Raw genomic sequence first — 15,043 nt, 5'->3', positions numbered from 1 at the left:
TCTGTTGATGAGATTGTAACAAAGTACAACCACTCAAGAAATCCATCTGGTTGTGCCCCAGGATACTGGAAATAGTTCTACATGGAGGCTCAGCGATCTTGGGCATATACACAAAAGATGCTCTACCGTTTCACAAGGCCATATGTTCCATGATGATGAGAGTTATTTGAAATATCCAGAAACTGGAAGAAACCCAGATGTCCCTAAACTGACAAATGGGTACAGAAAATGTGGTTATTTTACACAATAGAATAATATTGTTATAAAAATTGAGGACATCATGAATTCTGCAGACAAATGGATGGAGTGAGAAAGTATCCTGATTCAGGTAAACCAGACCCAAAAAGACATTTACAGTATATATTCACTGATAAGTGGATATTATCCATAAAGTACAGCATACCCATGGTACAACCCATGATTATAAGAAGTTAAACAAGAATAAAGGATCAAGTAAGGATTGTTCAGTCCCACTTATAATGCAGAATAAAATAATCATGGGAGGCAGAGGAAGGGAGGGTGTTGGGTGGGAGAGGGGAAGAGGAGGGGAAAGTAGGGAAGGAACAGGTATGGGGAAGACAGGAAAGAAGCCCGAAGGGCCAAGGGAATGAATAGAGATATGAAGCTACTGGGTTTGGGGGGGTGAAGCATATGAGCTATGTGGAGGGAGAACTAGGATGTGAGAAGCTTCCAGGACTCAGTGGTGGGGACCTTATCTGAAATGCCCAGCCTGGTGAGAAGGGATCTAAAGAGACCACCTCCAGTAAATATACAGGGCCCCTGGTGGAGGGATGGTGTCATCAAGCTACCTTAAAAATTTTTGACCCAGAATTGTTCCTCTCTAAAAGAAGTACATGGACAAAAATGGAACAGAGACTTAACAAAAGGCCTATGACCTCCCAAACTTGGCATCTATCCCATGGGTGGGCCCCAAACCCTGATATTGTTATTGATGTTATGTTGTACTTGCAGACAGGAACCCAGCATGACTGTCCTCTGAGAAGCTCTACCAGCAACTTACTGAATCAGGTGCAGATATTTACAGCCAAGCATTGAGGTTTGGAAACCTATGGAAGAGTTATGGTAAGGACTAGAGGAGCTCAAGGGGATGGGAACTCCATAGGAAGACCAACAATGTCAACTAATCTGGACCACTGGGAGCTCGCAGAGACTATGCCACCAAACCAAGAGCATAAACTGGCAGGTCTGAGGTTCCTGGCAGATATGTATCAGAGGACTTGCATCAATGAGAGATACTTGATGCCCCAAGAAAGGGGGATTCCATGGGTAGAACAACCTCTTAGAGGCAAAGAAGAGAGGGAATAGGCTAAAGAAATCTGTCCAGAGGAATGGGAGGGGCCAACATTTGGAATGTAAATAAATGTTAATTGATTTTAAAAAGAGACCAGCATTACCAAGGCAAATTCTTTTGGGGAGTATCTTCTGAGACTAAAAAAAAAATTACAGATATTTTGATCTCAAATGGTCTCTGGTCTCGGCATTGTGTAAAAATCACTCAGGTGATAAAAGGGTATGGACAGCAGCTGATACTTGGCATTGGAGAGACGAGGAATGGGACATTGGTGAAGGTGCATCCTAAGTGCCAGTTGAGGGTCCAGGACTGAAGGGATCATGCAATGAAGTTGAAGCTTGTCACCATGAATAGAGCATATAGGGCACTACTAGCGAATGTGAAGCCTATTTGCAGTGTAAGATCACAGCATATTGGAGATTTCAGTACCATAGGATGATCACCAAGAACAGCAACATCAGTTGGGTATAGCCTTAGCATAGCATGATACAAAAGGTCGAGCTGCAGAAGTGAACCAAGAATTCGGGAGAATATCAGAAGATAATGTGTGTATCTCAGACAATGGAAGAAGTTGTGAAGTTGACCTGGATGCCAATAGAGATGCCAAAGCTATGGGATACCAGCTGAGGAAAGCTACTAAGAGGCAATAGTGTTCTAAGTGCCCAAGAGAAAGAAGTGTGTTGCAGTAAACAAAGCTGAAAGAGTTGGAAATCGGATACAGAGATGCAGTTTAGAGTTTTGCCAGCTGGTCTTTGGTATTGCTTTGGTTAAAATTTTCTACTATGACACTTTAGATTGAAAATGTATATCTTGTGATGTTGGAACTACATGATCTGCTTTTTTACTTTGATTTTAGAGGAAATTGCAGTTAAGAGATTGTATAAATCTGAGACTTTAAACTTTGGACTTTTAAAAATATTTGAGCCTCTGATAGACTTTGGGAATATTTGAAGTTGAGATAAATTCACTTTGCATTATGTTATGTCTTCAAGGTTATGGTAGCCAGGGAATGGAGTGTGGTGGGTTAAAAGGGTCTGACTCACATAGCCTCATGTTTTTGAATACTAAGCCATTAGAGAGTGGTACCATTAGGAAGTGTGGACTTGTTAGAGTACTTATGGTCTTGGAGGAAGTTGTTATTGTGGAAGGGAGGTCTTTCAGGTCTCTAAAACTCAAACTATGCCTTGTAGGATATTTCTGTTCTGCTTCCTGCAGATTAAGGTATAGAACTCTTAGTTCTGCCATCACCATATGTGACTAAATTCTGACATGCATCCCACCATGATAATAATGGACAAAACCTCTTAAACTATTTGCCAGCCATAGTTAAATATTTTGCTTTATAAGAGTTGTCTTGGTCTTGGTGTCCTTTAATAGCAATGAACTCCTAAGACAAGCCCCCTCATCCATCAGGTATACAATCTGAACCACATACGTGAAGACTGCTATCATGGAATTGCCTCCATATACACTCAATTTTTCAATGATTTTATGTCTCACTATCCAGAGGAAGACCCATGCAACAATTTCCAGTTTCTGCTCACCTTTTTCTGCCTCCCACACTGCCATTCCATTTATCCCTTCTTCTATCACTGTTTTCCTTCTGTTTCTTCCTTTTATACACCCTCCTTTTTTATCTTCCCCACTTCTCACTTCATTAATCCCTTTATCCCTCTCCCTCCCATGTTCTTTCATGTTCATTCCTCCTTGCTTCTCACCCTCCCTCACTATCTATCACAATCTCTCTTCTCCATCCTTTTCATCCATCATTGCCCAACATCTTTGTTTTACTTTTCCTATTTTTCTCAATTCTGTTTCTCTTCTTGTTTTAGATTCTCACTGCGCTCTCTCTCTCTCTCTCTCTCTCTCTCTCTCTCTCTCTCTCTTTCTAACTTTCTACCTCCTTCCTTTTTTCATTACCACTTTCATCTCTGTCTCTTTCTCTAGCATTGTCTCTCCCCTTCTTCACTTTCCATATCTCTATGTTTTCTCCCATTATTTCTTATTCTTTCTTCTTCCCTCCTCTCCTGCCACCCCTGTCTCTCTTTATTTATAATATTCCCTCTCTGATACACTCTCTCCATGTGTATCTACATCTAGATGTACCTTGCATTGTTGTCAATATTTTCTCTCCTCTTTTTGTCTATACTTTCAATGTCTCTGTCCCTGCTGTACATTGCCTCTCCCCTATTCTTCTGTCTCATCCATCCCTCCCATTCTTTCATACCCTCACTCTTTTTGTCCTATTTCTCTCTCCCAACTTTCATTCCTTCATCTTCTATCATCTGTTTTCCTCTTTCTCCTCCACTTTTCTCTTGTTCTCTTTTACTATCTTCATCTGTTTCCTCTTCCATTTCTTCCACCCTTCTCTCTCCTCTTTTCTCAACTCTGGTTCATTTATCCCTCCCCTGAGAGAAAGAGACAGAAAGACAGAGACAAACAGAGAGAAAGAGAGAGAGAGAGGGAAGATACAAAGTGAAGGAGAATGAGGCGTAAGTAGAATGGGGAGAAGATGAAGGATACAGGGTGAGAACTAAAGGGAGATGGGGAGAGAAAGGGGTAGAGATAGAAGAGATTAAAAGAGTATGAGAGCAAGATAGGGAAGAAAGACTTATAAAGGAGAGGGAGAGACAATTGGAGAGGGGAATCAGTGAATTGTCCCAAATATATTGATCTGTCTATCTACTTATCTCTCTCCATATATATATATATATATATATATATATATATATATATATATATATATATATAATAAATGTATATATATACATATATATGTATATATATGCATAAAGAGATGGAAAAATGTTTAGAAGAGAAAGGGAGAAAAAGAGCAGGAGTGTCTCAATCTCCCTTTGTCTCTTACCCTATATCTCACTCTTATTATGCCTTTTTCTTGGATTCCCATCTCTGTGCTTCCTTCTTTTCTGTATTTATCCCCAGTCTCTCTTTCACTACCTACATCATCCTCTCCCTAACACTCTCTCTGCCTTTTATCCTTTGTTCTTCCTCTCTAACCCTTTCACACACTACCACTTTCTCTCCTCAGTTTTCTCTCCTCTTTACCCCTTTTCAATTTTCTCTCCTCTGTGTATCTCTCTGTGTCTCTCTATCTCTCTGTCTCTGATATTGTTTCCCTCTCCATGTCTTCTTTTCCTGCTTTTTCTCTTCTTCTTCTTCCCTTCCTCTCTCCATCATTCTCCTACTCTGCTTCTATACGCTCCTTCTTTTTACCTCCTATTTGCCCTTTCTTCTACCTCTTGTTTCACTCTTCTTGTCTATTTTCCCCTCTATTCCCTCCACTCCCTTCCTGTCTCCCTCTCCCCCTCTTTCTCTCTTTCCATTTTTCACTGTTTCATTCTCTCATATTTTATTTTTCTTTGTCATTGTATCCTCCCTCTCTCCCCATCTTCCTTCCACTTCTCTATGTTTATCACTCTATCTCTCCTTCCCTTTCTCTGTTCCTCTTTCTTTCTACTTCTCTTTTTCTCATTCTTTGTATCTCTCCATTTTTACTCCCTTTTACCAACTTACTCCATCACCATCTGTTTCATTCTTCCTCATTCCTCTTTTTCCTTTCTTTCTCTTTCCATATTTCCTTTACTCTGTCTTCCCTCTTTCCCTGTCTGATTACTTTCTCTCTTATCCACGCTTCCTCTTTCTTTTTCTTCTCTCTTCTCTCCCTTTTCCTACCTCATTTTGTTCCTCAAGGCACAAAGAGTTATACACAGGGTACATAAATAAAGAGTTGAAGTAGACAGAGGGTGGGATAAATAGGGAGAAACAAGAAAATGAGGGGAATTCGAAAGTGATCCTGGGTGAACAAAAGAGTTGAATAAAAAGATAGAGCAAAAGAGAGGGAGACAATGAAGAGAGATAAAGGGGAAAAGATATCTAGGGAGAGAGAGGGAGAGTTAGAGCAATAGAGATAGAAAGACAAGGCAGAGTGAAAGAGACCGACACATAGAGAAAGACAAAGAGAGGTAGAAAGGAAGGGAGGAGAAAGAGAAGAGAGAAGGCAAAAGGAAAAGAAAGGAGAGGAGAAAGGGAGAGAGAGGAGGATGAAGGAAGAAAAGATAGGAGAAAGAAGAAAATTGAGCAGAGAGAGGTAGAGATAAAAAAGAAAGAGGAAAGAGAAGTGAGAAAAAGGACTGGGAAGAGCAAGGTGGAGACAGGGAGAGGGAAGGGAGAGACATGAGTAGGAGAGACAAGAGAGAATGAGAGAGAGGAGAAAGGATGCAAGAATGGGGGAAGTGAGAGGGATGGAGAGAGAGAGAGGGGGAAATGAGAGATGATGAGGTAACAAAGGATTGGAATGTGGTGACTTAAGAAAGGGCTCAGGGTTTGTACCTTCAATACTCTAGCCAAGAATACAGAGCTAGGAGGGACATTTGAAGAGCTCTGTTTCCTTTCTTTGGGCTCCCTTGTCCTAGGTATCACACATTCCTGCCACATCACTGGTTAACTTGAAGACAGCAATTCTGGTAAGTATATGCCCTAGCCTTCTTTGTCATATATATTATTTAATGTAGTTAAATATACATATAAAATTTAACAATGACTGTTATATATACAGTCCCATTGCCAGAAGTACCTTCAGGATGCAATGGTACCATTTCCATTGTCCATCTTTCCCAAACTAAATGTTGTCCTTATGGAATGTTATGCTCTTCTGCTGTATCCACAACCACAATTCTACTTCATATGTCTCTAGAATTGATCCTCAAAGAGACCTTCCTAGTGGTATTTAATCAGTCCTTGATGTGAGACTGACTTTTTTCATTTAATTTAATATCTTCAAGGTTCATTAATTATGCCACCTATTGGAGAATTTATCATCCTCTCAGTATTTTAAATAGTGAAAGTACTCTACCTTTAGAAAACTCAGTGCCTAATTTACCATGTAGTTATAGTTTGTGTATGGCCTATCACTGAAAAGTCCTCAGGTGTTAAATCCATGGCCTCATATGCTGATGTGATGTAAGTTTTGGAGTGCTTTTAAGGAGCTGGGTCATAGCTAGAGAAAGGAGATACCAGAAGCTGGGCCTATAAAAATGTAAAGTACCTAATCCTTTTCTTTGTCCCTGATTCCTGTCCATTATAAGGAAGAATCTCCCTGTCATTCTTGCCTTCTACAATGATGTTCTACCTCCCTCACCACATACCTAGAAAAATAAAGGCAAAAAATATAGATTAACATCTCTGAAATATATCAATGAACTAAATAATTCCCAATATCTTCTTGTTTGGGGCACTTAGGTCACAAAAATGAAAACCTAAACAACACATATTATTTGATTTAAAATATATAGATATAGATGATATAGAAAGATATAGATTAGATATATAGATATAGATAGAGATGATAGAGATAGTGATAGTTGTAGATATAGTTATATAGTTATAGAGATATGAATAGAGATAGATATATAGATATATAAATATAGAAGAAAAAATACTCAATAAAAATTCAAACTGAACATTGAATTTTGCATTTGTACCTTTTCTCTGGGCTTGCAAAATTCAGTGTGATCAATTCTTTCTTCTGGTATCTGGTAGAGGCAGTACTCTGTATTTCTATCTCTTTATCTTTGCTTGTCTATTTTGTAGAACAATGTCTCTGTATTTCTGAATCTCTGTCTCTGCCTGAGTATTTAGTGTAAATTGCTCATTTAACTAGTAAGAAAATGTTACACAAATTCCTACTCCTTCATTCCAGATCCCCTTCCATTTACAGAATGTGATGATGTAAGATTCCAAGTGGTAGGTAGGTGTACTTTCACTTATTTCCTCTGCTCTCCCTCACACATAGTCCATTATATTGGAATCTTGTGACCTTCCTTAACTGCCTTATACTTCTTATCCACCTAACTAGACAAAGCTCCTAGAATTTTATTCTTTGGGGATTTAATCAGAAATACTGGTAGGGAATTAAAAAGTCCCCTTTTCATCTGTTATGAGTTCAGTACAATGTTAGTTTTCTGATAGTAGAAGGAGGAATAATATTATGTATTGATCATTCTGGGCTACCTAGAGAATATGTATTTGCCCTGATGTATTTAGTAAGGCATTAATTCAAAGAAAACAAACAAAAGCAAACAAAGAAAGTGCTTTCTTAGAATACATATTGTTTTCAAGGCAAGCTTGGAAAACTTAGCAATAGCTAGTCTCAAAACAATTTCTTTTTAAAAGAAGGGCAGTTCCATGGTAGACACCTTGTCTAATTTAACCCAAAATACCAGGAAACAACTGAATAGGAATATCTAAACAAAGACAATGATGTTGTTTTTATGTTCTCTGCTAGGGTTGCTCGGGACACTGGAAGTGATTTTAAGGATCAACCTTCAAAATCCCTTATCCTGTGGACCAATTCATGATACTTTTTCTAGAACTTGCAGGCATCCTAGGTGTTCTCTGCAAGCAAAATTTGATTACTTCTCTTTTCTTATCTTTCATTCACCTGAACCCATATTTGCCATTCTTTTGCTTTTCAGATTAGTATGTGCAATTTAACCTGTCAATCAAGCTAGGTCTCAGGCATATGATTCATCTGCTTTCCAGTAAAACTCTATTTCAAACAAAAACACACATACGCACGTACACATGCATACACAGACACACACAAACACAAACAAACACACACTCACAAATGCCATAATTTTAACCTAAAACAAAAACAAAAAGAAAAACTATGAGTTTTTCTTAGTAAATCTTAGAATTTAAATGTATTGTGATTTGTATTTTTTCAATATATTTCATGACAGGTCTAGAAAAATAAATAAAAATTATACTGTAATATATACATAATATTCTCTCTTCGTTGAAGTTTGTTTCCTCATAAATATTTTTGTAGTTCCTAAATTGTAAATTTTTTATCTAATTAGCTGTGTGGTGAGTACTCTGGAGGATAGGTTGACTTTAAGGTAATATATAGTAAGTAATATATAATAAATCATAAAATTTATTATCTGTTAACCTTTGATTATTGTGAATTTCTCAGCAAATATTGTCACAGGGCCCTTTTATGTTTTTGTCTCAGACCAAACTCATAACAGTTTATCTTTTTTAAGATAATTTTATTTTCTTGGAATTTTTATGTATTTATATTACAAATGTTATCCCCTTTCCCATAGCCCCTCCCCCTGCTTCTATGAGGATGATCCCATTCCCACACACTCACTCCAACCTCAACACCCTGTCATTACTCTACATTGAGAAAACAAGCCTTCACAGGACCAAAGGCTTTTTCTCCCATTGATACTGGACAATAGCATCCTCTGCTATATATGCAGCTGGATTCATGGGTCCCTCTGTTTTACTCACTGGTTGGTAGTTTAGTCCCTGGGAGCTCTAGTGGGGCTTGGTTGGTTGATTTCATTATTCTTCCTATGGTGTTGTAAACCCCTTCAGCTCCTTCAGTCTTTCCTCTTTCTCCTCCATTAGGGTCCCCTTATTCAGTCCTATTGTTAACTGCAAACATCTCATCTGTATCAGTAGGGCACTGGGAGAGCCTCTCAGGAGATACACATATCTGGCTCCTGTTAACAAGCACTTCTTGGCATCAGCAGTAGTGACTCGGTTTGGTGGTTGCATATGGGATGGATCCAAGCAGTTTCTGGATGACCTTTTATTCACTCCCTGTTCCATGCTTTGTCCCTGTATTTCCTCCTGCAAGTATTTTGTTCTCCCTTGTAGAAGGAATGAAGCATCTAAATTTTGTTCTTCCTTCTTCCTCTGCTTCATATGATCTGTAAATTTTTTCTTAGGAATTCCAAGATATTTTGGCTAACATCCACTTATCAGTGAGTGCAGACTATGTGTGTTCTTTTGTGACTGGATTACCACACTCAGAATGATATTTTCTAGTTCTTTTCATTTGCCTAAAAATTTCATTTAGTCATTGTTTTTAATAACTGAGTAGTACATTCCATTGTGTAGATGTACCATATTTTCCATATCCATTCCTCTGTTGAAGGACATCTGGTTTCTTTCTATCTTCTGACTATTATAAATAAGGCTCCTATTAACAAAATAGAACATGTGTCCTTGTAATAAGTTGTTACATCTTTTGGGTGTATGGCCAGGAGTGGTATAGCTGTGTCCTCAGGTAATACTACATCCAATTATTTGAGGAGCTGCCAGACTGATTTCCAGAGTGGTTGTACCAGCTTACAATCGAACAACAATAAAACAGTGTTCCTATTTCTTCAAATCCTATCTTGCATCTACTGTCACCTGAGTTTTTGAACTTAGCCAGTCTAACTGGTGTGAGGTGGAATCTCAAGGTTATTTTTATTTGCATTTCCCTGATGACTAAGGATGTTGAACATTTCTTTAGGTGCTTCTTAGCCATTTGTTATTCCTAAATTGAGAATTCTTTGTTTAGCCATGTGGAGCATTTTTAATAGGATTATTTGAATATCTGGAGTCTAACTTCTTCTGGTCTTTGTATATATTAGATATTAGCCCTCTATCGGATATAGGATTGGTAAAGACCTTTTCCCAATCTGTTTGTTGCCATTTTTCCTATTGACAGTATCCGTTGCCTTACAGAATCTTAGCAATTTTATGAGGTCCTATCTGTCAATTCTTTATCTTAGAACATAAGCCATTGGTATTCTGTTCAGGAAACATTCCTCTGTGCCTATCTGTTTGAGGCTGTCCCCCACTTTCTCTTCTATTAGTTTCGGTGTATCTGGTTTTATAAGGAGGTCTTTGATCCACTTGAGCTTTGTACAAAGAGATAAGAATGGGTTATTTCCAATCTTCTACATGCTTACCTTTAGTTCAGCCAGCATGATTTGTTGAAAATATTGTCTTTTTACCATTGGATAGATAGTTTTAGCTCCTTTGTCATAAAACATATGACCATAGGTGTGTGGGTTCATTTCTGTCAGCAGGTTTTAGGTTTGAGAGCTCTGGGACAGGCCCTGGTCTGGGTGCATAAGGAGACCGAAAAGGTCCTGTTCTAAGTCACCCTGTGGCTCCAGTGACCTGTGTTCTACCAGAGTGTCTCTCCTCGGGCAGTCAATGGGGTGAAAGTGGAGTCACTCCTGTAGACTTTGAAGGGAGACTGCTCCTTGCAGACCAGCTCTCTGTGGGCAGGTTTTGTATTCAAGGGCTATGGGAAAGCCCCAGCTCTGGGCACAGATGGCTAAGGAAGGGTATAACAGTATATCTTAATAAGAAAGGGCTACTTTTTTAAAATAAATGACTACCATTTTGGTACTGCTAATCTAAAAGACACTGCTAAAGATTGAAAGGGGGCACCTTCATTTCTTTCCCTGCATTTATTTTTCAGTTTCTACATATTTGATGCCAGCATGGCATTGTTCAACAAGTCTGCCAATCACCAAATAAGAGGTTTCGCCTTGGCCACCATTGCATGGATAATGTGCAGCGCATCTATGGGCCTTCCAGAATGGCGAATTTGGTATTTGGAAGAACCCAAGGTTTCCTCCCCAAGCGTGGCTTTTATAGGTATTTGGAGAGCCTGTATTTGCAACCACATTGACAACTCCATCCGCCAGAGAGTTTGCCATCACTACAGCTATCGTAATGCCCTTGTTCCTTTGGATATCCGGTTAGCTCAACATCTGCTCCTGATTGCAAACATTATTGGTCTGGTTGGGACAATTCGTGCTGTCTTTGCTCTACAGAAGTTATACATGGAGAAGCTGCAGAAGAATGACGACAACAATCCCTTTGTTCTTTCAGCTGTCCTCAATGCTGTTGCTAGCACCTTTATTTTTCTTGCTATTATGTGTAATTACTTCTCTGTGCCAAACAAGGAAGTGGTATGTTTCCTGCCTTCTTTCCAAATGCCGCTTTTTCCATATGCTCAAAGAGTGGGAAGTGCCATGGGAGTGGCAAGTGTATCTGCCATACTGTTTTTGTTAAGTGCTATAATTTTTATTTCTTACTGTCCTTCAATGGAAAATGAAAATCTTCCCCTTGTTTGAAAATAAATTTACAGCATGCATAATCCTGAAAATCCAATATTCTTGGTCATAACTTTGGGGGTGCAGACAGGGATCTAATGGGAGTTTAAACTATTGACCTAGAATTTCCAAGGCCAACAAGCCCTGCCCTTGGTAGCCTATGACAGAATATGAAAATATGACATTTAACATTCTTTCCTACTTGGTTTATTACTTTGGTTCAATTGTTTGCTTTATTTTTTTGCTTTTCATTTTTTGTTTATTTGGGGATTTTTTAGTTGTGTTTTGTATTTTAATCATTCCAACTACTAATTTGTGTTATAAAATCTAAACATGTTTGGATACAATTAATGAAATGTGTTTGGTCAAGGTTAACCAGTAAACATAGTCATATTAGTCAGGGTTCTCTAAAGGAACAGAATTTATAGAATCAATATCCCACACACAACTCTCTCTCTCTCTTTCTCTCTCTCTCTCTCTCTCTCTCTCTCTCTCTCTCTCTCACACACACACACACACACACACACACACACACAAACACATAATTTATTACAATGACATTGCAGGGTATAATGCAGCTAATCCAATAATGCTTGGCTACACAAAGAAAGTTCAAAAATCCAATAGTTACTCAGTCCAGAAATTTTGATATTTGAGTTGCTCTTTAGTATATGCTGCAATCCTGAAGGAGAAGGCTCTAATGTCAATGAAATAATGGACTTGTTAGGAAGGTGTGGGCAAGCAGACAAAGAGGAATAACTTCCTTCTTTCATATTCCTAATACAGGATTCAAACAGGAAGCTTGTCCTAGATTAGATCTTGGTTAAAGCTGTTTAGTCTAGAATAAATTTTTGCCTTTTTGCAGGTTAAAAATCTCATAAAACATGTGTCTTAGTATCTCAAAAATCTGGATTTAAATTAGATATTCATATTTCAATTTAAGTAAAATTCCTTCACATGCATGCCCTCAGTTTTTGTGCTTAGGTTCTAGATGTAGTTAAGTTGATAATGTAGAATAACCATTAAAATAGTATATATGTATATGAGTGTTCAAATTCATCAACTTTGTATATTCTCTGAAATCAATATTAAATTCAAAAGCAGTCATATTTTCATGCCATGATAATAGTAATTCTTTATTCTATGAACTTTTAAAAAATACATTAATGTTGAAACACTGGTGTTAATAATCTCCCCAATATAATATAAAGGTCAACTATTTTGGAGCTTTGCAACTATTTGGTAGTTTCATCTACCTTCAGCACTTTAAACCTATTTTTTGCTGAATGTTTTAAATTCCAGGCATCACACCCTTTTATCTCAAACTGCAAATGAAGATTTCCTTGTCTGACTATAGTATTTCTTTTAAAGTCTGAGAATTTTTCATGTAAGTTAAAGTTTTGGAAATGTTACTACCCAACAAATTATTCTTAAATTTGTATGCAATTTGCTCAGTCTTCCTCTTAGGTTTATGAATCACAATACTTGTAAACACAAAAATATAAACACAAGCACACACACACACACACACACACATTTCTGTAGTATCCCCTTCTGCCTCTTACACTACACATGCCATTTAATAATTCAGTCAATTTCCTGTCAGTTAACTAACTCTCATTGAGTTCTTTAGAAAAAGTTCTTCCTGGGTGGTGCCAAGAACAATATACTGAGTGCTATTATATAGGTGTCTTACAGTACCTTCCTCTAATTGATACAAGGTTTGATACAATTATTGGTAGATTCTTGAGAAGAAGTTTTAATTTCACTTAAGCCTAATGTTTTCTCCAACAAAGAGTTGCATCTCCATATGGTCCCTGTTTGTATCAATGGTAGATTAGCATTCCACAAAGTCATATTTCAATGTTTTTCTAATTAGCTTAAAAGATTTTACAGAGTTTGAACTTACCTACAATGTCTATTTGTTCCACATTCTCATACATACAAAGAAGGTGGGGTAACTGCTTCATCCTTTCCCTGTATTTTCAATAATTAATAAAATATTAAATTATGGTCTGGGTTTTACTTTTGAATATTGAAGCAGTTCTTGACGTTTCATGAATGATTTTTCCTCTACATTTTATTTATGGAAATGATCAAGGTCATAAGGTGTATTTACAAGGTCTTAAGGTGAGAACAGTGATTATCCCATTGTGTTTCATTCCAAGCCCTTAAAAAATGAACAAAAAGATGCTAAGGAGGTTACCCACTGGATAAGGGCAGTTGTTTCTCTTGCTTAGGACATTGGGTTTGATTCCTAGCAAGCATATGGCAACTCACATACAGTCTAACTATAGTCCCAGACACCATCTTTGGTCCTGAATAGGCACCAGGCATATTTTTGGTACACGATATAGAGAGAGGTAAAATATTTGCACATATCAAATAAAATTAAACCTAAAATAAAATAGAAAAATAAATTCATTCCCAATATAGATTATGATAATAGAATTGGTAGTGATCAATTTATGGTCAGATATAATTCATATGTACAATGTCTCCTGTCCCAATTCTAGTCTTTAATTAGCTGGTAATACATCCCTAATATGTATATACAACTCAAACTTACAGACTTAAAAGGCCTGGGCAAAAAGCAGGGGAAAGTTTGGGCTAGCCAGTCACAGAGGTCTGGTTTTTTAAAAAAAATAAATAATTGAAACAGAACAAATCCAAGACGTCTGAGAACATCACAAGACATATGTCTTAGAATTAGGTTTCCTAGCCAAGGATCAGCAACCTACAGAGTAGTTTGAAAGGAAGCTTTTTAAAGAAGACTTTACTAAATTTAAAAACAAATCAAAGAAGTTGGGGCTTCTTCTGAGAGCAAACCATAATGGTGCCAAGGAGGGAGGAACCAAGATCCCGGTTACACAGAGGATGAATGCAACTGATGGAAGTGTGGATGGCAAAATATATAAAGACTTCCCAGGGACCACAGTTTCAGTATAAGCCCATTCAGATTCTCCCAAACTTGGCATAATCCATGGGCCCAATCCTGTCATATGGTAATTAATGCTCTCATGGTGTGCAGAAGTGCAGCACTACATTGGCTACCCTGGCCAGAATTGTGCAGAAGGATAAAAGACCTCCCCCTGCAAACAATGAGATGGTGGCATGGTTAGGCACAGAACAGTGTTTGAGCTAAAACAAAACAGGCACAGGAGATGTAAACAGGCAGATCTCTAAATTCTAGACCAGCTGGGTCTAAAAAATAAAACCAGGGAGAGACCCTCTGCTTATAGATACAGTCACTCGTAGACAAGAGTCTCAAATTCAAAATGACACATTTTTTCTCTAAAGATACTATATAGGTTTTGCATAATTATAATTGGAATTAGGAAGGTCCATCGTAATTTAGAAAATAAATATGCATCAATCTTAAATTTATATAAAGAGAAAGGGAAATATGGGTATATTATCCACATAAAATATTTTTATAATTGCAATTTGAAAGATAATTCTTTTCTGTTGCCAAAAATCATTTTGCCCCAGGAAAGATATACTCTACTGGGAAATGTAGAGATGCAGAGTTGGGTTTGGGTAGTGTTGTCTTTGTTCTTGAGAGTTAGTGGAATAGAGTTTCAAGATACTCTGAGCAGCCAATCTGTCTCTTGGAATACTTTTGGGGTTCTCATGGGAAAATTAATGGCAGCTCATGAGAGCTAACTTAAAATAAGGTATCAAGCTGATCTAAGCATGGATTTTGTAAATGTGGGATCCCACTGGGGAACTGATCACTGCCCCCCCTGGTGCATGGCACAGGACCCAAGTCAAAAACTCTGCATAGACA

At 37.7% G+C, this 15,043-nt stretch overlaps 1 protein-coding gene across 2 annotated transcripts; it reads left to right on the top strand.

The window, feature by feature from the left end:
• The first annotated feature begins 5,646 nt into the window (after positions 1 to 5,646).
• Positions 5,647 to 11,321, top strand: Cldn34c4 (claudin 34C4). Of its 2 annotated transcripts, XM_039100424.2 has the most exons (3): positions 5,649 to 5,796; positions 7,032 to 7,079; positions 10,614 to 11,306. In XM_039100424.2, the coding sequence occupies exon 3, from the start codon at positions 10,636 to 10,638 to the stop codon at positions 11,272 to 11,274; it is 639 nt and encodes a 212-aa protein (XP_038956352.1). In that variant the 5' UTR covers positions 5,649 to 5,796; positions 7,032 to 7,079; positions 10,614 to 10,635; the 3' UTR covers positions 11,275 to 11,306. The 2 variants fall into 2 exon arrangements, with proteins under 2 accessions (NP_001395845.1, XP_038956352.1); NM_001408916.1 differs by lacking the exon at positions 7,032 to 7,079 and having other exon boundaries at positions 5,647 to 5,796; positions 10,614 to 11,321.
• Positions 11,322 to 15,043: the final 3,722 nt, after the last annotated feature.

The sequence above is a fragment of the Rattus norvegicus genome, chromosome X (genome assembly GCF_036323735.1).
Source record: "Rattus norvegicus strain BN/NHsdMcwi chromosome X, GRCr8, whole genome shotgun sequence".
In the NCBI taxonomy this organism is placed as follows: domain Eukaryota; kingdom Metazoa; phylum Chordata; class Mammalia; order Rodentia; family Muridae; genus Rattus; species Rattus norvegicus.
Note: the sequence above shows the minus strand (reverse complement) of the source record. Positions and strands in the feature narration are given on the sequence as shown.